The sequence below is a fragment of the Arachis hypogaea genome, chromosome 11, assembly GCF_003086295.3.
Source record: "Arachis hypogaea cultivar Tifrunner chromosome 11, arahy.Tifrunner.gnm2.J5K5, whole genome shotgun sequence".
NCBI classification, from domain to species: domain Eukaryota; kingdom Viridiplantae; phylum Streptophyta; class Magnoliopsida; order Fabales; family Fabaceae; genus Arachis; species Arachis hypogaea.
This window is the reverse complement of record NC_092046.1, coordinates 247,320-265,380: the sequence shown is the minus strand read 5'-3', so window position 1 is coordinate 265,380 and position 18,061 is coordinate 247,320. Positions and strand designations below refer to the sequence as shown.

The 18,061-nt window shown below is 26.7% G+C and overlaps 1 protein-coding gene and 1 long non-coding RNA gene across 3 annotated transcripts; one reads left to right on the top strand and one right to left on the bottom strand.

Annotated features, from left to right (window-relative positions):
* The first annotated feature begins 792 nt into the window (after positions 1-792).
* LOC112723705 (uncharacterized) lies at positions 793-10,432 on the top strand. The gene is given in 11 exon segments (XM_072207809.1): positions 793-1,111; positions 1,223-1,353; positions 1,509-1,742; positions 2,969-3,245; positions 4,657-4,804; positions 5,261-5,283; positions 6,751-6,954; positions 7,396-7,526; positions 8,433-8,666; positions 9,760-10,015; positions 10,239-10,432. Coding segments are annotated over 11 exon segments (2,139 nt in total). The 5' UTR covers positions 793-804.
* A 2,212-nt stretch (positions 10,433-12,644) lies between these two features.
* On the bottom strand, positions 12,645-14,169 carry LOC112719635 (uncharacterized). 2 transcript variants are annotated; one of them, XR_011868002.1, is made up of 3 exons: positions 14,029-14,169; positions 13,656-13,849; positions 12,645-13,224 (listed from the first exon to the last, which is right to left on the bottom strand). It is a non-coding gene; the product is annotated as an uncharacterized lncRNA (long non-coding RNA). The 2 variants fall into 2 exon arrangements; XR_003812117.2 differs by having other exon boundaries at positions 13,656-14,144.
* Positions 14,170-18,061: the final 3,892 nt, after the last annotated feature.

The following is an 18,061-nucleotide window of genomic DNA, read 5'->3' as shown; positions in this document are numbered from 1 at the left end:
CACATTTGTTTTAATTATATATACTACTGTATTAATACTATTGTGTCTATTAATAATTTATTTTTTTATTTATCAAATATGTATAAAAATAATAATAAAATGAATTTGTTAAGATGATATGTGGCTTATATATAATTTTTACCTAAGAGATCTTAACTTAAAAAAAAATATTTAAAAAAAAAATTAAATACTAATTCTTCCCATATTCATATATATTATGCTAAAAGTTTTGTTATTTGAAAAAATCAAGATAAAAAATTCATATCAATAATTTTTTACTTATTATATTATTATTTCTTATTCAAGTTTTTTTTTATTATATAATTATGATGGCATTTTTCAATAAACAAATAAATAACAATAAATTTAAGGTTTAATTATTCTGTTGGTCCTGTAATTTTGTAAAATTTTTAATTAAGTCCCTATACTTTTTTTCCTTTTAATTAGATCTTGCACCAATTTTTTGTTTCAATTGAGTCCCTACACTTTTTTTTCCTTTTATTTGAATTCCTGCACCAAATTTTTTTTAGTTGAGTCCCTATACAATTAAGTCAATTACTACTAAGAGAGACCTAATTGAAAAAAAAATTGGTACAGAGACCCAATTTAAAGGAAAAAAATTATAAAGACCTAATTGAAAATTTTGCGAAACTATAGGGACTAATAAAGTAATTAAACCTAAATTTAATTTCTTATAAGTGGCTCCACCTTAACTTGGATACAATATAACATCTCTTATATATATACAAGACTTCTTGAAAAAGAAAGGTAAGAAACTAATATCATCAAAGGAAGAAAAAAAAAATGAGGCCATCACTACTCTTGCAAAAGCTTCTTTTTCAATTGTTTCAAGCAATTCTTTGGTGTTGTTCTTCCATTCTCATCATTGCCATCATCATATTATTCCAACATGTTTCTGCTGAAAATCTACCAAACAATGAAACTGTGCCAGCAGTGATTGTGTTTGGAGATTCCATAGTTGATTCCGGCAACAACAATTATATCAGTACTATTGTCAAGTGCGATTTCTCACCATACGGAAGAGATTTTGGTGACGGAAATTATCCGACCGGAAGATTTAGCAACGGTTTAGTCCCATCAGACATTATTGGTAAAAAATTATCCTTAAATCTACAATTATGCATATTTTATAATTATGAAAACATAAAACCTAACAAAATAATATGTTTTATTTTTTTTAATATTAATTTTAATTTTTCAGCTGCAAGATTTGGAGTCAAGAAACTTTTACCACCTTACCTTGATCCGAATTTGCAACTTGAAGATCTCCTCACCGGAGTAAGCTTCGCCTCCGGCGGTGCCGGATATGATCCTCTAACATCCAAATTAATGGTAAATAAATAAATTATTTATGCAACTTTATATAAATACTCTATTTTCATTATTCTACAATATCTATTATTTTTTGAATAATTTTCTTAAGCATATGATATATATGAAAGTATGAAACCTAACTCTTGTTTACTTTGTGTTCTTTTTATTGTAAGTCTGTGATATCATTAACAGAACAACTAAACATGTTTAAGGAGTACATAAACAAGATTAAGGAAGCAGTTGGAGAAAACAGAACATCAATGATAGTGTCAAAGAGTATATACATAATTTGCATTGGAAGTGATGACATTGCCAACACTTATGTTCAGACACCATTTAGAAAAATTCAGTATGATATTCCATCATACACAGATTTTATGGCTTCTGAAGCCTCAAATTTCTTTCAGGTATGGTTTGATATAATTATTTAAGACATGCCCACATTTAATTTAATTTATGTAGTAACAAGATAATTAATTATCAAACTATATATTATGCTGAATCGGTATGTTAGGAAGGAAAAAAAATTAGATAATTTAAACTTGTTTTATTTAACATTTATTTATTGTTTTATTTAACATTAAATTATTTAACATTTTGATGCTGAAAATACCAATGCATGTGCTTGAATATTGTTCATTCCAAAGTTATTAGTTACCTTATAAATGCAATGCTAAATTATAGTTGTAATTTTTTTCCAATCTTAGGTTATGTTACTATTTCATACTATAGGAAACATTTCAAGTGCATCGGAGAGTACCGATATACCAATTGTTTTAACCGTTGATTTTAATTAATATATATTATATATATTTTTTATAATTCAGATGAACGGTTAAAATAACTGGAACACCGGTATTACCGGTGCACTTGAAATATTTCCCATACTATATATGTTATTTGTCAAAATTAGGTCTAGCAGTGTGGCAGTTGCATCTTCTTTAAACTGTTTATATGTATGTAGTCTTAGTTCCAATACATTGCTAGCTAAAATTCCTTTTCTTTTTTCAAATATGAAATGAACAAATTTGGAATATGAATAAACAAACATAGAACTACTATACTATTTATATATGAAACATGGATTTAATTATTGTTTGAATTTCTCTGCTGTCCACATCTGGCAAAATCACTGTACCAAACAAGAATAATTTTGTTATTTTGTCTAAATTTTATGGACATTTTAAGTTTAGAGATTTATCCTATCCTAAATTAAAATTTAAGAATATTTTTATTTATTGCAAATTTAAGTTTTAAAAAATTGCACTAAAATTTAAAATATTTTCTTAATTACATTAAATAATTACAATTAAATGATAACTATTAAATATATGAAAGTTTCGCATACTCTTATAAATAAATTGAAGAGTATCAAAAGAAGATGGAAACTCACATGCAGTTATTTTTATGTGAAATTGATAGTTTCGATTCATTAAATGATTTGACATGTTTGACTAAATTGTTATCTAAGGTCTCTTGACTATCAATTTCATATAAAAACAACTGTATGCGAGTATTCACCTCAAAAGATTTTCCTTTAATTTTTAAATATATTTTATTGTATATATCTTTCTTTTATTGTTATTATTATTATCATTTTTTTTAGAAAAAATTATTTTTAATATATATGAAGCTTGATATTGTGATATTATAGGAACTTTATGGATTAGGAGCAAGAAGGATTGGAGTGTTTGGTGTACCAGTTATAGGTTGTGTGCCCTCACAAAGAACAATTAGTGGAGGCATCCTTAGAGCATGTTCATATTCTACAAACCAAGCAGCAATACTCTTTAACTCAAAGCTCTCCAACCAAATGGATGCACTTCAAAAGAAGTTTCCAGATGCTAGATTTGTCTATCTTGATTCCTACAATCCATTCCTTGATATGCTTCAAAACCCTACAAAATATGGTAATCATATATATACTACTATTTATTAATCACAATTTCATTCAAGTATTTTTATTTTTTTTTAATAAAAAGCTACATATTATGAGGCATTATTAAACAAATATATCATCACTTATTATTAGACAATGGTAAAAATTCTCATGCAGATATCTTCGTATAAAGTTTATATTTGAGAATCGTCAGATATCTTAGCTTCATCTAATAGTTTTCAACTATCAATTTCACATGAAGACAACTGCATGTGAATCTTCACTTTATATAAAATGATCGATTTATATACTACAAAAAGATAGCAGATTGTGACGATTGTCAAAATCGCTACTAATAAGCTGGAGTTATCTGCTGCTTTTGTTGCAGTATCGAATCGAATGAAATTCGTTATTATATGAATTAACATAAACATAGTTTAACCTAATTGTTATTTAAAGCACAACTTAAACTAAAATTAAGTTGTAATTTTATTAGTTGTTCCATGTTCATATAATTGTTGGGGGTATATGTGTTACTCTTAGTTGCTCCTTCATGCACTTTCCATGTGACTCACAAATAATTAGCATGAGAATACCCTCAACTACCAACTTAAATGGAAAAATATAGTTGAGACATGGCCGAGGAGAAATTAATACTCTTTGTACATGATATGTGACATTATTACTTTTGTAGAATAACACTTGTGTATTAATAAATAATAAAGAAAAAATAATAGCACATCATTGTTGTTGTTCATTATTAAGTCATATAATATTTAAAGGTTTCCATTATCAATCAATTAATTCCCTTTATTTATATGATATTTCATTTTGTAGGTAGGTATGCATGAAATAAAGTAACAAAAATTTAATTCCAATATATATGAAATACATTATTTCAATACTTTTAATGAGCAAAATGATGTATCAACTTTTGTATAAATAAAGTAAAGGTTCATTTATTTTAGCTTTCTCTGAATATATATATATATATATGTTAAAAATAACCTTTTTACATATTTATAGAGTATTTTCTATTAAAAAATCAATTTTAACTTTTTTTTAACTACATAAAAAATTGTTACAATAGTGAATACTAATGCACTTTAGAAAAAATAAAAAATATAGTGCTCTTTAAAAAATAACCTACTATTAAAAGTAACAAATAAATTAGTAAATTTTAGACTTTTATTTTTTTATAATCTTTCCCAAAAAAAAATAATTAACCTATTTATTAGCAAGTTATCCTTCTAAAATTAAACTACTATTGATATCAAAATAAACAAATAGAAATTTAAAATGATTTAATTATAAAAAGTATAGTACTTATTTTACAAGGAGCATCTAAGAATAATAAGGTCTATTTTGAATAACTTTCTTGTAACTTATAATAAATTATTATTACCTTTTTGGATAATAATTTTAGTTTTTATGGCTCATAGGTTTTGCTGAGGTAGAGAAAGGATGCTGTGGCACAGGGAACATAGAAGTGAGCATATTGTGCAACCGTTACAGCCTTAACACATGTTCCAACGACTCTGATTACATTTTCTGGGATAGTTATCATCCTACTCAAAAGGCTTATTTTGTGCTTAGTTCTTTGATTCTTGATCACAAAATCAAAGACTTCTTTTGACCACAATTATTAATGAAATTAATTATGATTATTATATATTCTACTATTCTTAATTCTCATGCCATAGTGTATGTGTTTTATTGGGCCATTATATATATTACTTCATAAGTCCTCAATTTTAGTAGTAAGGGTCAATGATCCTTAATTAGGAGAACATTATTATAAGTGTAATAATAATGGGAAGAATTGCTTGCTTTTAATTTTTCGTGTTCATGTGAAGATTGAGTGATTTTGATGTTATGATGAATAATAATATGTAATTTTAATTAATACTCAATCTATAGCTTTATATGTTTTGCTAATTTTATTTATCTTGTTGCATGCATTAGTTAAAACCATTGTTGTGGTGATTCAAGTGGATCATATACTTTTTAATATTATCTTAATTTAAATGAGGTTTTCAATTTAAGACTTGTGAATAGAATTTTAATTAGTTACGTAATAGTACGAGTTTAATTTTAATGTAATGACAGTGTAAAATATTTTACGTAATTATGTAATTATATTTGTTCTTTTAGATAATTATTTACAGTCGATATAAAAATAATTTGTTTTTGCTAATATAGTATTATATAATTGGATAAAACTTTTTTTTTATATTGTATTATTAGATGTGAAATCCTCCATAATAATGAACTAAGTTATGTATTAAACATTGCTATGGTCATTTTCAAAACGACACTGACATTTTGTACCTTGATAATTAAAATAATATTTTTTAACAAAATGTCAATAATATTTTATGTTTTAATAATTAAAATAATTTTTTTATTACAAAATGTAACGTTTTGTTCTTTTATAATTAAATTTTTTTATTACAAAATATTATTAACGTTTTATGCTGCTATCACAACAGTGTAAAATACTAAAATAATCAAATATTTTTGTATTTTACATTAAAATTATTCATATATAAAAGTTTTAGCCGATTAAATACATATATAAAATTACTTAATATTAACTGTGCTTAAAATTAAATTCTAATAGTAATGGTAGTTCTATTTAAATTTTCTAACAACATAACAAACACAATTCATACATTTTTCTAGGTATAAAAAATTTATTGAGTGTTTTTACAAAAAACTAAACTTCTCCTTAGTTTATATTTTCTTGTAGTATCAAAATTTCCTTTCCCATCATTAGTGGTGATTGTCTCCAAGCATCAAATGCATGACCTCAATTTTTGACCTATTTTTATTGGTTTTCCTTTTCCAATCAATGGGAGAATGTATTTAGGGAAACACAACATATGTATGACCTATCTTACGTGAAGAACAAAGATCTCCAAATGAGTGTGTAATATAACTATATCATACCATGAATTTTGTTCACCAATGAGACAATTAAAAGGTAGAATTAGTAACCTTATAATGCAAATTTAAGGTTTGACTTATATTCAAGGAAGAAAAAAAAATTTACTTTCACACTTTAATAAGGTTTTCACAAATTTTTTAAATTGCTATCTATTTTAATTTTCATTTACTTACAAGTAACACCTAGAGCTCTCAAATATTTTGTTAATAATTATAATTAATTAACATATATGCTTAACATTAATTTTACATTTTTTCCGTGAGAGAATTAACATTATTATTATCAACAAAATTAGTCACTAGTATAAATACGTATTATATTTATATAAAAATATATAATAACTAATTTTTAGTTCTGATTTTAGTATACAAATAATATTTTTATATTACTATAATATGAATATTTTTGTCTTAAACAAAATGTTTCAATATATGATGATTGACTCAACAAATATTCTCCAAATATAAATTTATATTCCAAAAAGGGGAACCAAAAGAGTGAAATTTAAATCACATGATGAAGCTTTCAACCTTCAATTATGTTTCTCCTCTTCTAGTTTTGTTTTATTCATTATTTGTTGTGACAGTAGCCAAATCGTCACAACAACCTACATATATGAACTATTCATTTCCTGCTGTCATAGCTTTTGGTGATTCAATCTTGGATACTGGCAACAACAATTACATTCTAACAGCTTTGAGGTCCAATTTTAAACCTTATGGCAGAGATTTCTTTGCAGAAGAATCCACCGGAAGGTTTTGCAATGGCAGAATCCCTTCAGATTTTTATGGTAATTAATTATTAACTAATAATAATGCCTTATTCCAATGGCCAGTTAAATATTCACTCTGTTTCTATATTTCATACCACCTTAAAAGATTTTGATATGATTTTTTAGTTAAAATAATAGTACATTTTAATAGACTATTTTTTATTCATATCTATCTTACAAAATTGTCTGAAAAAAATTTCGGACGAAATTTTAAACAAAATGTAAATTAGCAACAAAGTTTTTTGGGACAAAAAAAATTCGTTCCAATTTTGTTTGAAAAAAAAATTTGTCTCTAATTTGTTCGAAATTTATTTTAATTTCGTCTCAAAATTCGTCCGAAAAAATCATATTTCTAGTAGTGGTAATATTTGTCATTTTGATAAAATACTTATTATGAATTCACAAATAGGAAAAAACTTGTACTAAAAGATTTGGATTTTTTTTTCTTTTTTTTTTCAGTTGAAATACTTGGAATTAAGGATTCCATGCCACCTTATCTTGATCCAGATTTGGAGATTGAAGATCTCTTAAGTGGGGTGAGCTTTGCCTCTGCTGGTTCAGGATATGATCCTCTCACAGTTGAACTAGCTGTAATCTTCACTTTACTCCTCCATTATTGTCTCTTAAGAACATAGTTGAAAAAGTATCATAAAATATAAACACTTAGTTAACTCGAAATATTTAAATTATGGTTTAATTACGCGATTGGTTTTTATAGTTTCACCAAATTCGCAATTAGGTTCTTATATTTTTTTCTTTTTAATTATGTCCATATACTATTTTTAATTTTGTAATTAGGTTATTTTTGTATTAGAAACATTAAAGTTAACATAATATTCATTTTAAAAGACATGTGGTCAAAAATCTAATTAGAATTTTAATTGTGGGTACTTTCAATTTGCAAAAAAAAAAAAAATTAATTAACTCTAATATTTTTTATACTAATAAGAACCTAATTATAAAATTTAAATTAGTGTAAAGACTTAATTAAAAAAAATTATAAAAATCTAATTATAAATTTTGTGAAATTATAAAAGTAAACAAGATAATTAAATCTTAAATTATATATATATATATGAGTTATTTAAAATTTATTATACTATATATAATAAATGTTTAATTACTCTACTGGTTCTTATAGTTTCGCAAAATTTTCAATTAGGTCCCTATACTTTTTTTTCTTTTAATTGGGTCCCTGCACCAATTTTTTTTTTAGTTGGGTCCCTATAAAATTAAGCTAATTACTACTAAGAGGGACTTACTTGAAAAAAAATTTGGTGCAAGGACCCAATTAAAAAAAAAAGTATAGAGACCTAATTGAAAATTTCACAAAACTATAAGGACCAATAGAGTAATTAAATCTATAATAAATTTGATTATAAAGTTTTAAACTATAAGTGCTCATTCAAAACCTTAATTACTCCTAAGACTATGTATGTGTTACAAGATCCTCTAACAGTTTTCTTTTCTATTTATGATTTTGTTATATATATCAGTCAGTGTTGTCAACAGAGGATCAATTAGACATGTTCAAAGAATACATTGGAAAACTTAAGGGTGCTGTGGGAGAAGAAAGAACAGCTTACATTCTTGAAAAGAGCATAGTTCTCATCAGCATGGGAAGCAATGATATTGCAGGAACATATTTTCTCACACCATATAGGAGAGTCCATTACAATGTCAGACAATATTCAAGAAGGCTTATCAGATTAACAACAAGATTTATATTGGTATGTAAATACTTAATTACTCTATATGCAATTGAATATTTAGAAGACCTTTGAATAATACTTATAGCTTGAATTGTTGGTTAAATAAGATAAGAGTTTTATTCTCACTTATGAAATTAGTGGTTTGTAGTTTTAATTTGGCCTAAAATTTTCAAATGCAAGAATAATGCTAGAAAATATTTAGTGGTTCTTTCTTTTAACTCCCCTAGGCCTAAAGTTAAGTGATATTAGAAGATATGGTACTTCTTAAAATGCAAAGGGTAATACTAGGGTGAGCACGGGTAGCGGGTACCTGATTACCTGTCCGAATTTGAACCGAATCAATTAAATTATTTCTGAAACCAATAGGTAATCAGGTCCAATTCGAACCAAATCGATGACTTTTGTTAGTGATTGGTTCGGGTATCGGTTTTGGGGGTGCGGAACCCAAACCAACCCGCGAACCTGATCATATATTAATCAAATAAAAAAAATAAAAAATATATATGATTTTTTCATTAGACAATGATTATTCATTATTAATATGTTTGGATTTTAATGAGTTTAGTTTTTAATATATTTGGTGTTTAACATGTTTGGATTATTTCTATTGATGTTACATATTTATTGTACTTGTTGAATTTTTAACATAAAAATTTGGTTTTTTTTTTTATAAATTTTAAAGTCATTGGGTACCCAATTACCCGAACCGAACCAACCCGTTCTTAATCGGTTTGGTTTAGTTCAGGTACATATACAAAAAAATGCAAATCCGAACCAAACCAAACCAATTACATTTTGATTGATTCGATTCTAATTTTACCATAAACCCGAATTAAACCGACTCGTGCTCACCCCTAGTAATACAAATCAAGTAATATTGAATTGTGTGTGATATTATTATGGTTCTGATTAGATAGACTATTGGTTTAATCGGATTAATCAGTCATTTAACTGTTTAATTTAATACAAGGAACATATATAATATGTCTCATGTCCCTTTATCAATAACACTACTTTACCATAATCAGTCATTTAACTATTGAAAAAGTTGAATTGTTAAATTCAAACAAATAGTATATGATGATGATGAATTGAATTGAATGAATAAAAGGAACTATATCGATTGGGAGCAAGAAGGATTGGAACAGTGAGCTTATCAGCATTAGGATGCATCCCAATGCAGAGGACAGTGAGAGGAGGCATAAAAAGGAATTGTGTGGAGCCAGTAACAAAGGCAGCACAAGTCTACAATACCATGCTCTATCAATCACTTATGGCTCTCAAGAAGACCCTCTCTGGTTCCAGAATTGTATACCTTGATGTCCATAATTCACTCAATATGCTCATTCAACACCCCAATCAATTTGGTCAGTTTTCTATACATATATAAACAATATTTTAACTATAAGACTAGAGTAGTTACACATATTGAAAATAATTATACAAGTTAAGGACATAATTTGAAACTTTTAAATAATAAATATTTTAAATAAATGAAATTATAGGTCTAATATACTAAAAAATATTTCACATTCATATTCTATGTGAAATTTTATACATATACTAATTGGTGAAGTGACTGTGGAACAGGGTTTGAGAGCGTGGACAGAGCATGCTGTGGCATTGCAAGTATGGAACTTGGCCCATTTTGTAGCACTTTCTCATTGAAAATATGCAAAGATGCATCCAAATATGTGTTCTGGGATAGTTATCACCCTACTGAGAGAACTTACGGCATTCTTACCTCAGATTTGATCAAAAAGACCATTGATCAATTTGTCTAAAATTCAATTTCTATATTAATTTGTCCAATGAATGATACATGTTATTGTACCAAACTAGCTAGAACCTAAGATTTGATTATTGCAATGAATTAAACACTACAAAAAAAAATCTGCCTGATTTATTGGCAAAATAACTAAAAAATCCGCTGGAAAATTATTTACTATTGAATTTAGTGAGAAACGAAATTAGACAATAAAAACTTCGTAAATAATTATTTACTAGCGAATATAAATTTTTAGTTGACAAAACTCTAAAGGTTGTTATTGTCGGAAAATTTTCATGGATAACTTTGGTGCTATAAATTAGATTTTTGAGTGTTTTTTACTATTAAATTTGTCTCTCAATAAATCTGATAATAATATATTACTTGTTAATAATTAAATTAATAATTATCAGCGCTTCAACTACTCATCCATGTAGCTCATCCAGTATTTTTAAAAAGAACACTGCACCATGTAGTTCATCCGGTATTTTCTCTATTTTGGGAATTGAAAATTTATCTTTCACTATAATGGTATTTAGTTAATTAGTTTCTACTTAATTATTGTTACCAAATTAAATAGATTACATTATATCAACTAATAAATACAGGTATTTTTTACGGTATGATGATAAATTCATACGTACTTATACGTTTAAAATATGAACAAATAATAATAAGTCACGTGGAATTTATTTTTCACATCCACATTTAGTTTTTTTAAAAATAATTATATATTATATCACAACTTTTACTAAAATATCATTTTAATTAAATAAAAATAAAAATAAAAATATTTAATTTTATAAAAAATCTTAAACATCCTTACTTTATTCGATTAGACAAAAATATCTTTTAAATCAATCAAATTTTAGAATTCAATTAATCATAATTTTATACTTTTAAATAATCTAAACAATAGAATAAAAATATGTATAAGAAACCAAAAAAAAATTGATCGTTGTTTAGTCATTTGCTAAATTGAATGCAGATTTTACTATTGTCATCTTTGATGAGCTTGTGATATCAAATTCATGATAATTATCAAGGAGCTACCTTAATAATTAAGGTAATGCATTTTGTGTTTTAGAAATAATTCCTGCTTAGAAATATGTGTGAATGTTTTTTTCTATAGCAAATGTGTATCCATTTTAAACATGGGTTAGGGTTGAGTATAATGAGTTTAGTACTATAATTAAGTCATTAACAGAATATAGTTTAGAATGGTAAATCACATTAAGCTTTTGCTTTTACTATATACTGAGTATTGAATTTGCTTTATCAATATTTAGACTTTTTTTCTCAAGTCCTAACGTAATTAAAATATACAATAAAAATAAAAGTCTAACTCGATCAAAATTGTGACTATATAGCATGCACTACTATATTATCAGTTATTCATCTTTCTTTTTTTGTAATTAAACAAAATTAAACAGGATGTACTACTAGTTCTCGATGTTCATGCAGCTATTGCAAAAGATCCTCAGCACTTTCGGTAGATTGTTGTTTTTCAGGTGGAGAAATTTCGGATAGACAATTCTCTTTTGGAGAAGTATGCTTTTTTCTTGTTCAAAAATTTAATCTTTATTTATGCAGTTTCACTAAAATTATGTATTTGCTTTTATTTTTATCTTTAGTTATTAAATTATTTTTTTCTTAATGCTCTAGACGAAGTGCTTTGATAATTCACCGACTTTGTGTTCTCTTGAATGCTGAGAGTCTATCGTGATCTTTCTATAATACTAGAAGGAGAATCTGATTTGGATTTTGCATCAATTATGGTTCAGATTGGTTGACTTTTCTGCGAGCTTGAATAGTAAGACGCAACACATGTAAATTCTGATATATATAAATTCATAGGTCTATAACCCACACCACCTTGTTGGCTGTAACGAAATATTTAAATGAAACAGCTTCATGGCTTTTGTAGTTAATATAGTGTATCTGCTTAGCTTTTATGGGAATAATGAAATCATTCTTTTGTGAATTGTTATTGCATAATTTGGTTGTGTTTTTTCTCTTTTGAGCAGACCTATAAAAATTAGGCTCTGGTTGCTGGTTGGACCGGTTCGATGGCTCTATATGAATTAGCAGTTTTTGATCCCTCTGATCCTGTTCTTGACCCAATGTGGAGACAGGGTATGTTTGTTATAATCATACTGATTGACATTGATATACATTTTAATATTTTGTGTACAATACTTAATAGGCCTTTAGCCAAGCCAGTGTAGTAGCCGAAAAATCATAACAATGTATTTCACTACCATAACATCGTTTGTGATACATCGAATCCCTCATTTTGTGGACTGCAATTTTATTTGTAGCTTCGTCGCAAGATGCAATATAAGAATTTTTTTTTTTTTTTGTTTCCCACGGTATCCCCCAATCCGGCAGGTCAATGACTAATCCGTCGCAGTACTGAGCTCCATTTAAGGGTTTGCCGTTGGCCAATGGGTTGCTGCATGCACAAGGCGAGATTCGAACCCCCAACACTTGCTTAAGCGGACTAGTGAGCTAACCACTAGACCAACCCAACTTGGTTTATAAGAATATTTTTTATCCAATTGTTTTTGTGTACATAAATCAGCCCATTTACCATCTATACTTTTGTAAAGAAAGACATCACATTATTTACGCATACAAGAAATTCTGCTGTATAATTCACTCCTGCTGTTGTTCAGGAGGAAGATGAATAATTTACATTCATAAAAAGATTTAGATGAGTTGGGTGAAACACCAAATGAGGTTGAGTCTCGGCTTCTGTCGGAACTGTTTCTTTGTCACACACCATGGACCAGGAAATGTGCTAAGCTGCATTATATGCCAATCAAGAATACAGTCAGCCACGTCACACTGATTTCTCAAAATGAAACACTATCAAATAAATATTAAAATCAAAGACATCTATAAAGAAAATTAAAAAATTCAGCTGAAATTGACCATGAAATTAAAAAATATACTTTTTTGGAGAGGGTGAATTTAAATTAATTTGCTCGTGACCAGATAGGACAAATGGACAATTAAAAACACACGCATTGGAATACAGAGAAAAAACACACGCTTTATTTAACTAATTCCAATGCTAGTTCAAATAAAAAAAAATTCACCTGAATTTCTAACTTAGAAAGGTGAATATAGAGAAAATTCTTAAGGTTAAATAAAAAGCCTTTATAGGAGAGAAAAGGGTATGAAGTCCTCAAAGAGTAGTACTTCCAATGTGGACTAAAATTATAATTTAGAACCTTGAGATGCATAATTTTCAATATGAAACCTTCCAAGTTCCAAGTCTCAATGGTAGTTTTGTTGCTAATGCTGCTGCTAGAGACAGTCGAATTAAGTTTGACCTGAGCTCGCGCTCGATGCCTTCCCTTGAAGATGTCCTGCCCCAACTTCCTAGTCTCACTTTGTGTGTCCATGAATGGTTTCCTTTCTGTTGCTGTGACAGTCAAAATTAGGACATATTATAACTGGAAACAAAACATTCTATCAATTGGAGGCGGCATAATGATTTGAACAAATCAACAATGCTATTAATTAAGTTGGTACTTTCACTTGACGTGAAGCACAAGTGAAATTCAAAACACAAAATCAATCATTTTACAAATAATCCCATGCCTGGCATGATATGTGTGACTCTTCGAGTAAATGCCAGTTTCAAGGGGAGTGTAGGAGAGGGATTATAAGGCAAAAGTTCAACCCATTAATGAATGTGAATAAGAAGAAATTGTGAATAATACTTTCTCTACCAAAATATGCCCAATTTGGTATCCATCCAAAAGTTGGGGACCAGAGGAATTGAGACAGTGGCATAAATATATTCTCTGGCATAAATTTTCGTATCTATTATATAAATAATTATCTAAAAGAATAAATTTAAATAATTTTACAAAACATTTTTAATTATTAGTAATATCAAATTAAATTTATTTAACATAGTGCCATAGTAGCATCATAAATACTTTTAGAAAAGTATATGGAACCAAACAAAAGGTGATCAGCCAAAAAGTAAACAAAACCGTTTAATTAGAATCACTTTTTGAATAATATATTTGAAAACTGCTCTTGGGATCACGAAACACAAACTAAAACCTGATTTTTCATGAAACCCAAACACATTTTGGCTGATTTTTGGCTGATATGCTTTTGATTCCCTAATTGTTCTCACCCCACAAAAACACACTTACCTCAGTTACCTGCGCATAAAGTGCGAACATTAGCTGTCTCCTCCAACAATCACGCCTAAAAAGGTTCTCTCTCTATCTCTCTCTCTCTCAAAAAAAAAAAGCTTAACATCACAATTCGCAAGTACAAAACTCACATAAAACGCAAATCCCATTCGTTTATTTATTTTCCTTCTTTAATTGAGTTGAATAATGAACCGGAACTTAAAAAATCGGTGTGGTTCTTTAAAAAATTGATTTAAAAATTTAATTTTTAAAAAGTTGCTTTTTAAAAATATATATTATATTATATATAAAAAGTTATTTTATTATATATTATTTAATAAACTCATGTTAAATTTTTAAAATTTTCAAAGCTCTAAATTTATCGATTCAATAATTGGTCTAGATATTATGTAACTTTACATAAATAGTTAAATGCATCTAAGCTAGCTGCTTTTTCATTGGTTAAGATGTTAATAAAAATTTAACCATCCCTTTAATTACAAAAAGTTGAATGAATGAGAGAAAAAAAAGGGAATCGAAAAAGGTGAGGTTTTTGACGGAAAATTACGAGCTACAGCCACTGAAGCAGAGAGAGAAAGAGAAAGAGAAGAGTTTTGTCGGGTTGTGAGAAGAGAAGAAGCTGAAAATGGGTTTTCAGACACTCTCGAGAAGAGGAATGCTAGGGGACCAGTAATTTTAGTGTTTTGTAACCATCAATTGGTCATTAATAGTATTTTTAATAGTGTGAAATTATATCTAATAATAAAAGATCACTCACTTTTATTTTGATGGTTAAGTGTTGGGCAAAAAATATAAAAATTGCTGGCCCTTAGACTTTTCCCTCTCGAGAATTCCTTGTTGCCTCATTGCGTCTACGCTCTATGTACTGTTTTTAATTATAAATTAAGTAACGAACAGTGGCTAATAAATATTATTATTTTAAAAAATATTAGGAATATTAAAATTTTTTATTATTTTATTATTAATTTATTTTTTTAATTTAATAATTAAATAATATATTTTATTTTATATTTTTAAATAATAATAATTAATAAATAATAAAATTTTAATATGTTTTATTATTTTATTAATATCTTATCAATAATAATTTGTACTTATATTTACATAAGTTTTATATATAAAAAATAATGATTATGTTATGTATATCAACTAATAAATATAATTCAATAAAGTATTAGATCACTGAATGCTCACTGCATTCATTAAAAATAATGAGATGCTACAAAATTGAACTAGATAGATGATCTTTTTATAAGGTATTTACATTATTTTAATTTTTCCTATACTTTTAAATTAAAATATTATTCATAAAATAATTATAATAACATGAAATTAGAGAATTTGCTACATAATTGCTTCTCTAATAGGATTAACATCTCAAATAAATTATACCAAATACAGTATTGTACAAGAACTTAAATATCCAACAAACATATGCATAATGCATTATGTTATACATGATTACTATTTAATATTTAATTTATCTACTTACTCAACATTATCAATTTAACTCTTCCTTTAATTTATTTGTAAAACTATATATGGTAGTCTACCAAAAACTATATATATGGAAAATTATATTTTTTTTGTTACACTAGATATATAGTAGATTTACTTTTAATAAGCAAGTTTATGTACTTTCAATTAATAAAAATAAATCTCGATAAGTTATTATCCCTTCCCCCTCAAAAAAAAAAAGTGCGAACACAATACTGTTTTGTAATGACTTAATTTTTATACGGCATTGTTTTTTTTTTTTTTTTGAAATAAAGGAAGCTCAACACATTAAAGTAAAGCATAAGAAATAAAGAAGAAGACATACAACGAGCTACCAACGAAACCAACACCTAACAATCCCAGACCTATCAATAGCCTCCCCCAGAATCACCACCACGCCATTCTGTATAGCTCATCACCGTCTTTGTGTGAATGACCTCCAGACTTGCTCTTGTATTCTTAAAGATTTGTGCATTCCATTCCAACCAAATGTTCCAAATTACTGCAAAGAACACTATCATCCACATCTTCTGCCCTTGTTGTCTATTATGTAAGCCATGCCAATTTTCAAACATTTCTCTAATGGTTCTAGGGATCACCCACTCTCCACCTAGTGACCTCAACCACTTGCACCACACAGCTACCTCACACCTAAGGAATAAATGCTCAGCAAATTTCTTAGTACACAGAATGTTGACTCGTGTATAATTACGGCATTGTTTTTTAAAAAATTTTGTATGTGTATTTAATTATATATTGGTGACGTCTATGATGAATAAATATGTTTGGTGGCTAAAATGGCTAAATAAAATATTTGGAGGAGTTGAGAAGTGGAAGGAAATATGTAACTAACTGTGAGAATAAGATCTGTTAAAATCTTCTAAGAGTAAAACTTTTTTGTCTAAAGTTAATAGTGAGATAGGAGAAGATAATAATTTTGCTATATGAGAGTAAGAAAACAATGCTTTTCTCAATTTACATAATTTACGTGCAGATTTAAACTTTTAATATTAAATATTTTAATTTCATAATAAGTTTGAATACCAAATGAGATAAAAATAAAAATAAAAAAAATAACTACAAATGAAAAATTACATCTTAAAAAACAATTAAATAAATGACTGCAAATATTTCTATAAGTTAAAAGTATAAGTTAAAAATGTTATAATAGTCAAATAAAATTTGACAATTTTTGTTTCTTTTTTCCTATGGAACCAAAAAAAGAGAAATAATTAATTTAAATTTTTGTTGATAAAATCTTAAATGCAGATAAATATCATATTTTTATTTACTTAAAAAATATTTAATTCAAATATAGTTATAACTTAAAATTAATTTGTAGATAATTGGTATATACTAATCATGCATTACACAAATGATAAACAAATTAAAAGTGTAAAATTCAAAATAATTTTAATATTTGATGATCATTCTTACAATCTAAGTTCTATATATATTATGTGTCATTGAATTACCAATTATACTGTTACAATAAATTCATATCAAGAAAGGATATTTAATAAAATTTTCAGTTTAAATTTTATAAAATGTTTACTTAACAAATAAGATAAAAATAAAAAAAATATATAATAAAGATTTTTAAAATAAAAATAAATATAATTTAACTGAAAAGTACATTTACTTAGATAAAACATATTAATAAACTATTTCAGTCTCAAAATTACGCCAATATCTTATTTTGATTTTTGTTACAAGCATGTTCTAAATTGATTTTATGTAAATCGAATCAATTTGATTCAATTTAGCATGTATATGTTGTAATAGTAGTAAATCTAATTTATTTGAGTTATATAGAATCATTTAAGATATGTTTGTAACGAAAATTAAAATAGGACATTAACATAATTTTAAGACGGAAATGATTTATCAGTGTGTTTTACTCTTGAATATACTCTTAAATGCAGGTAAATATTAATTTTGTTATTTATTTACCGAATACTTCA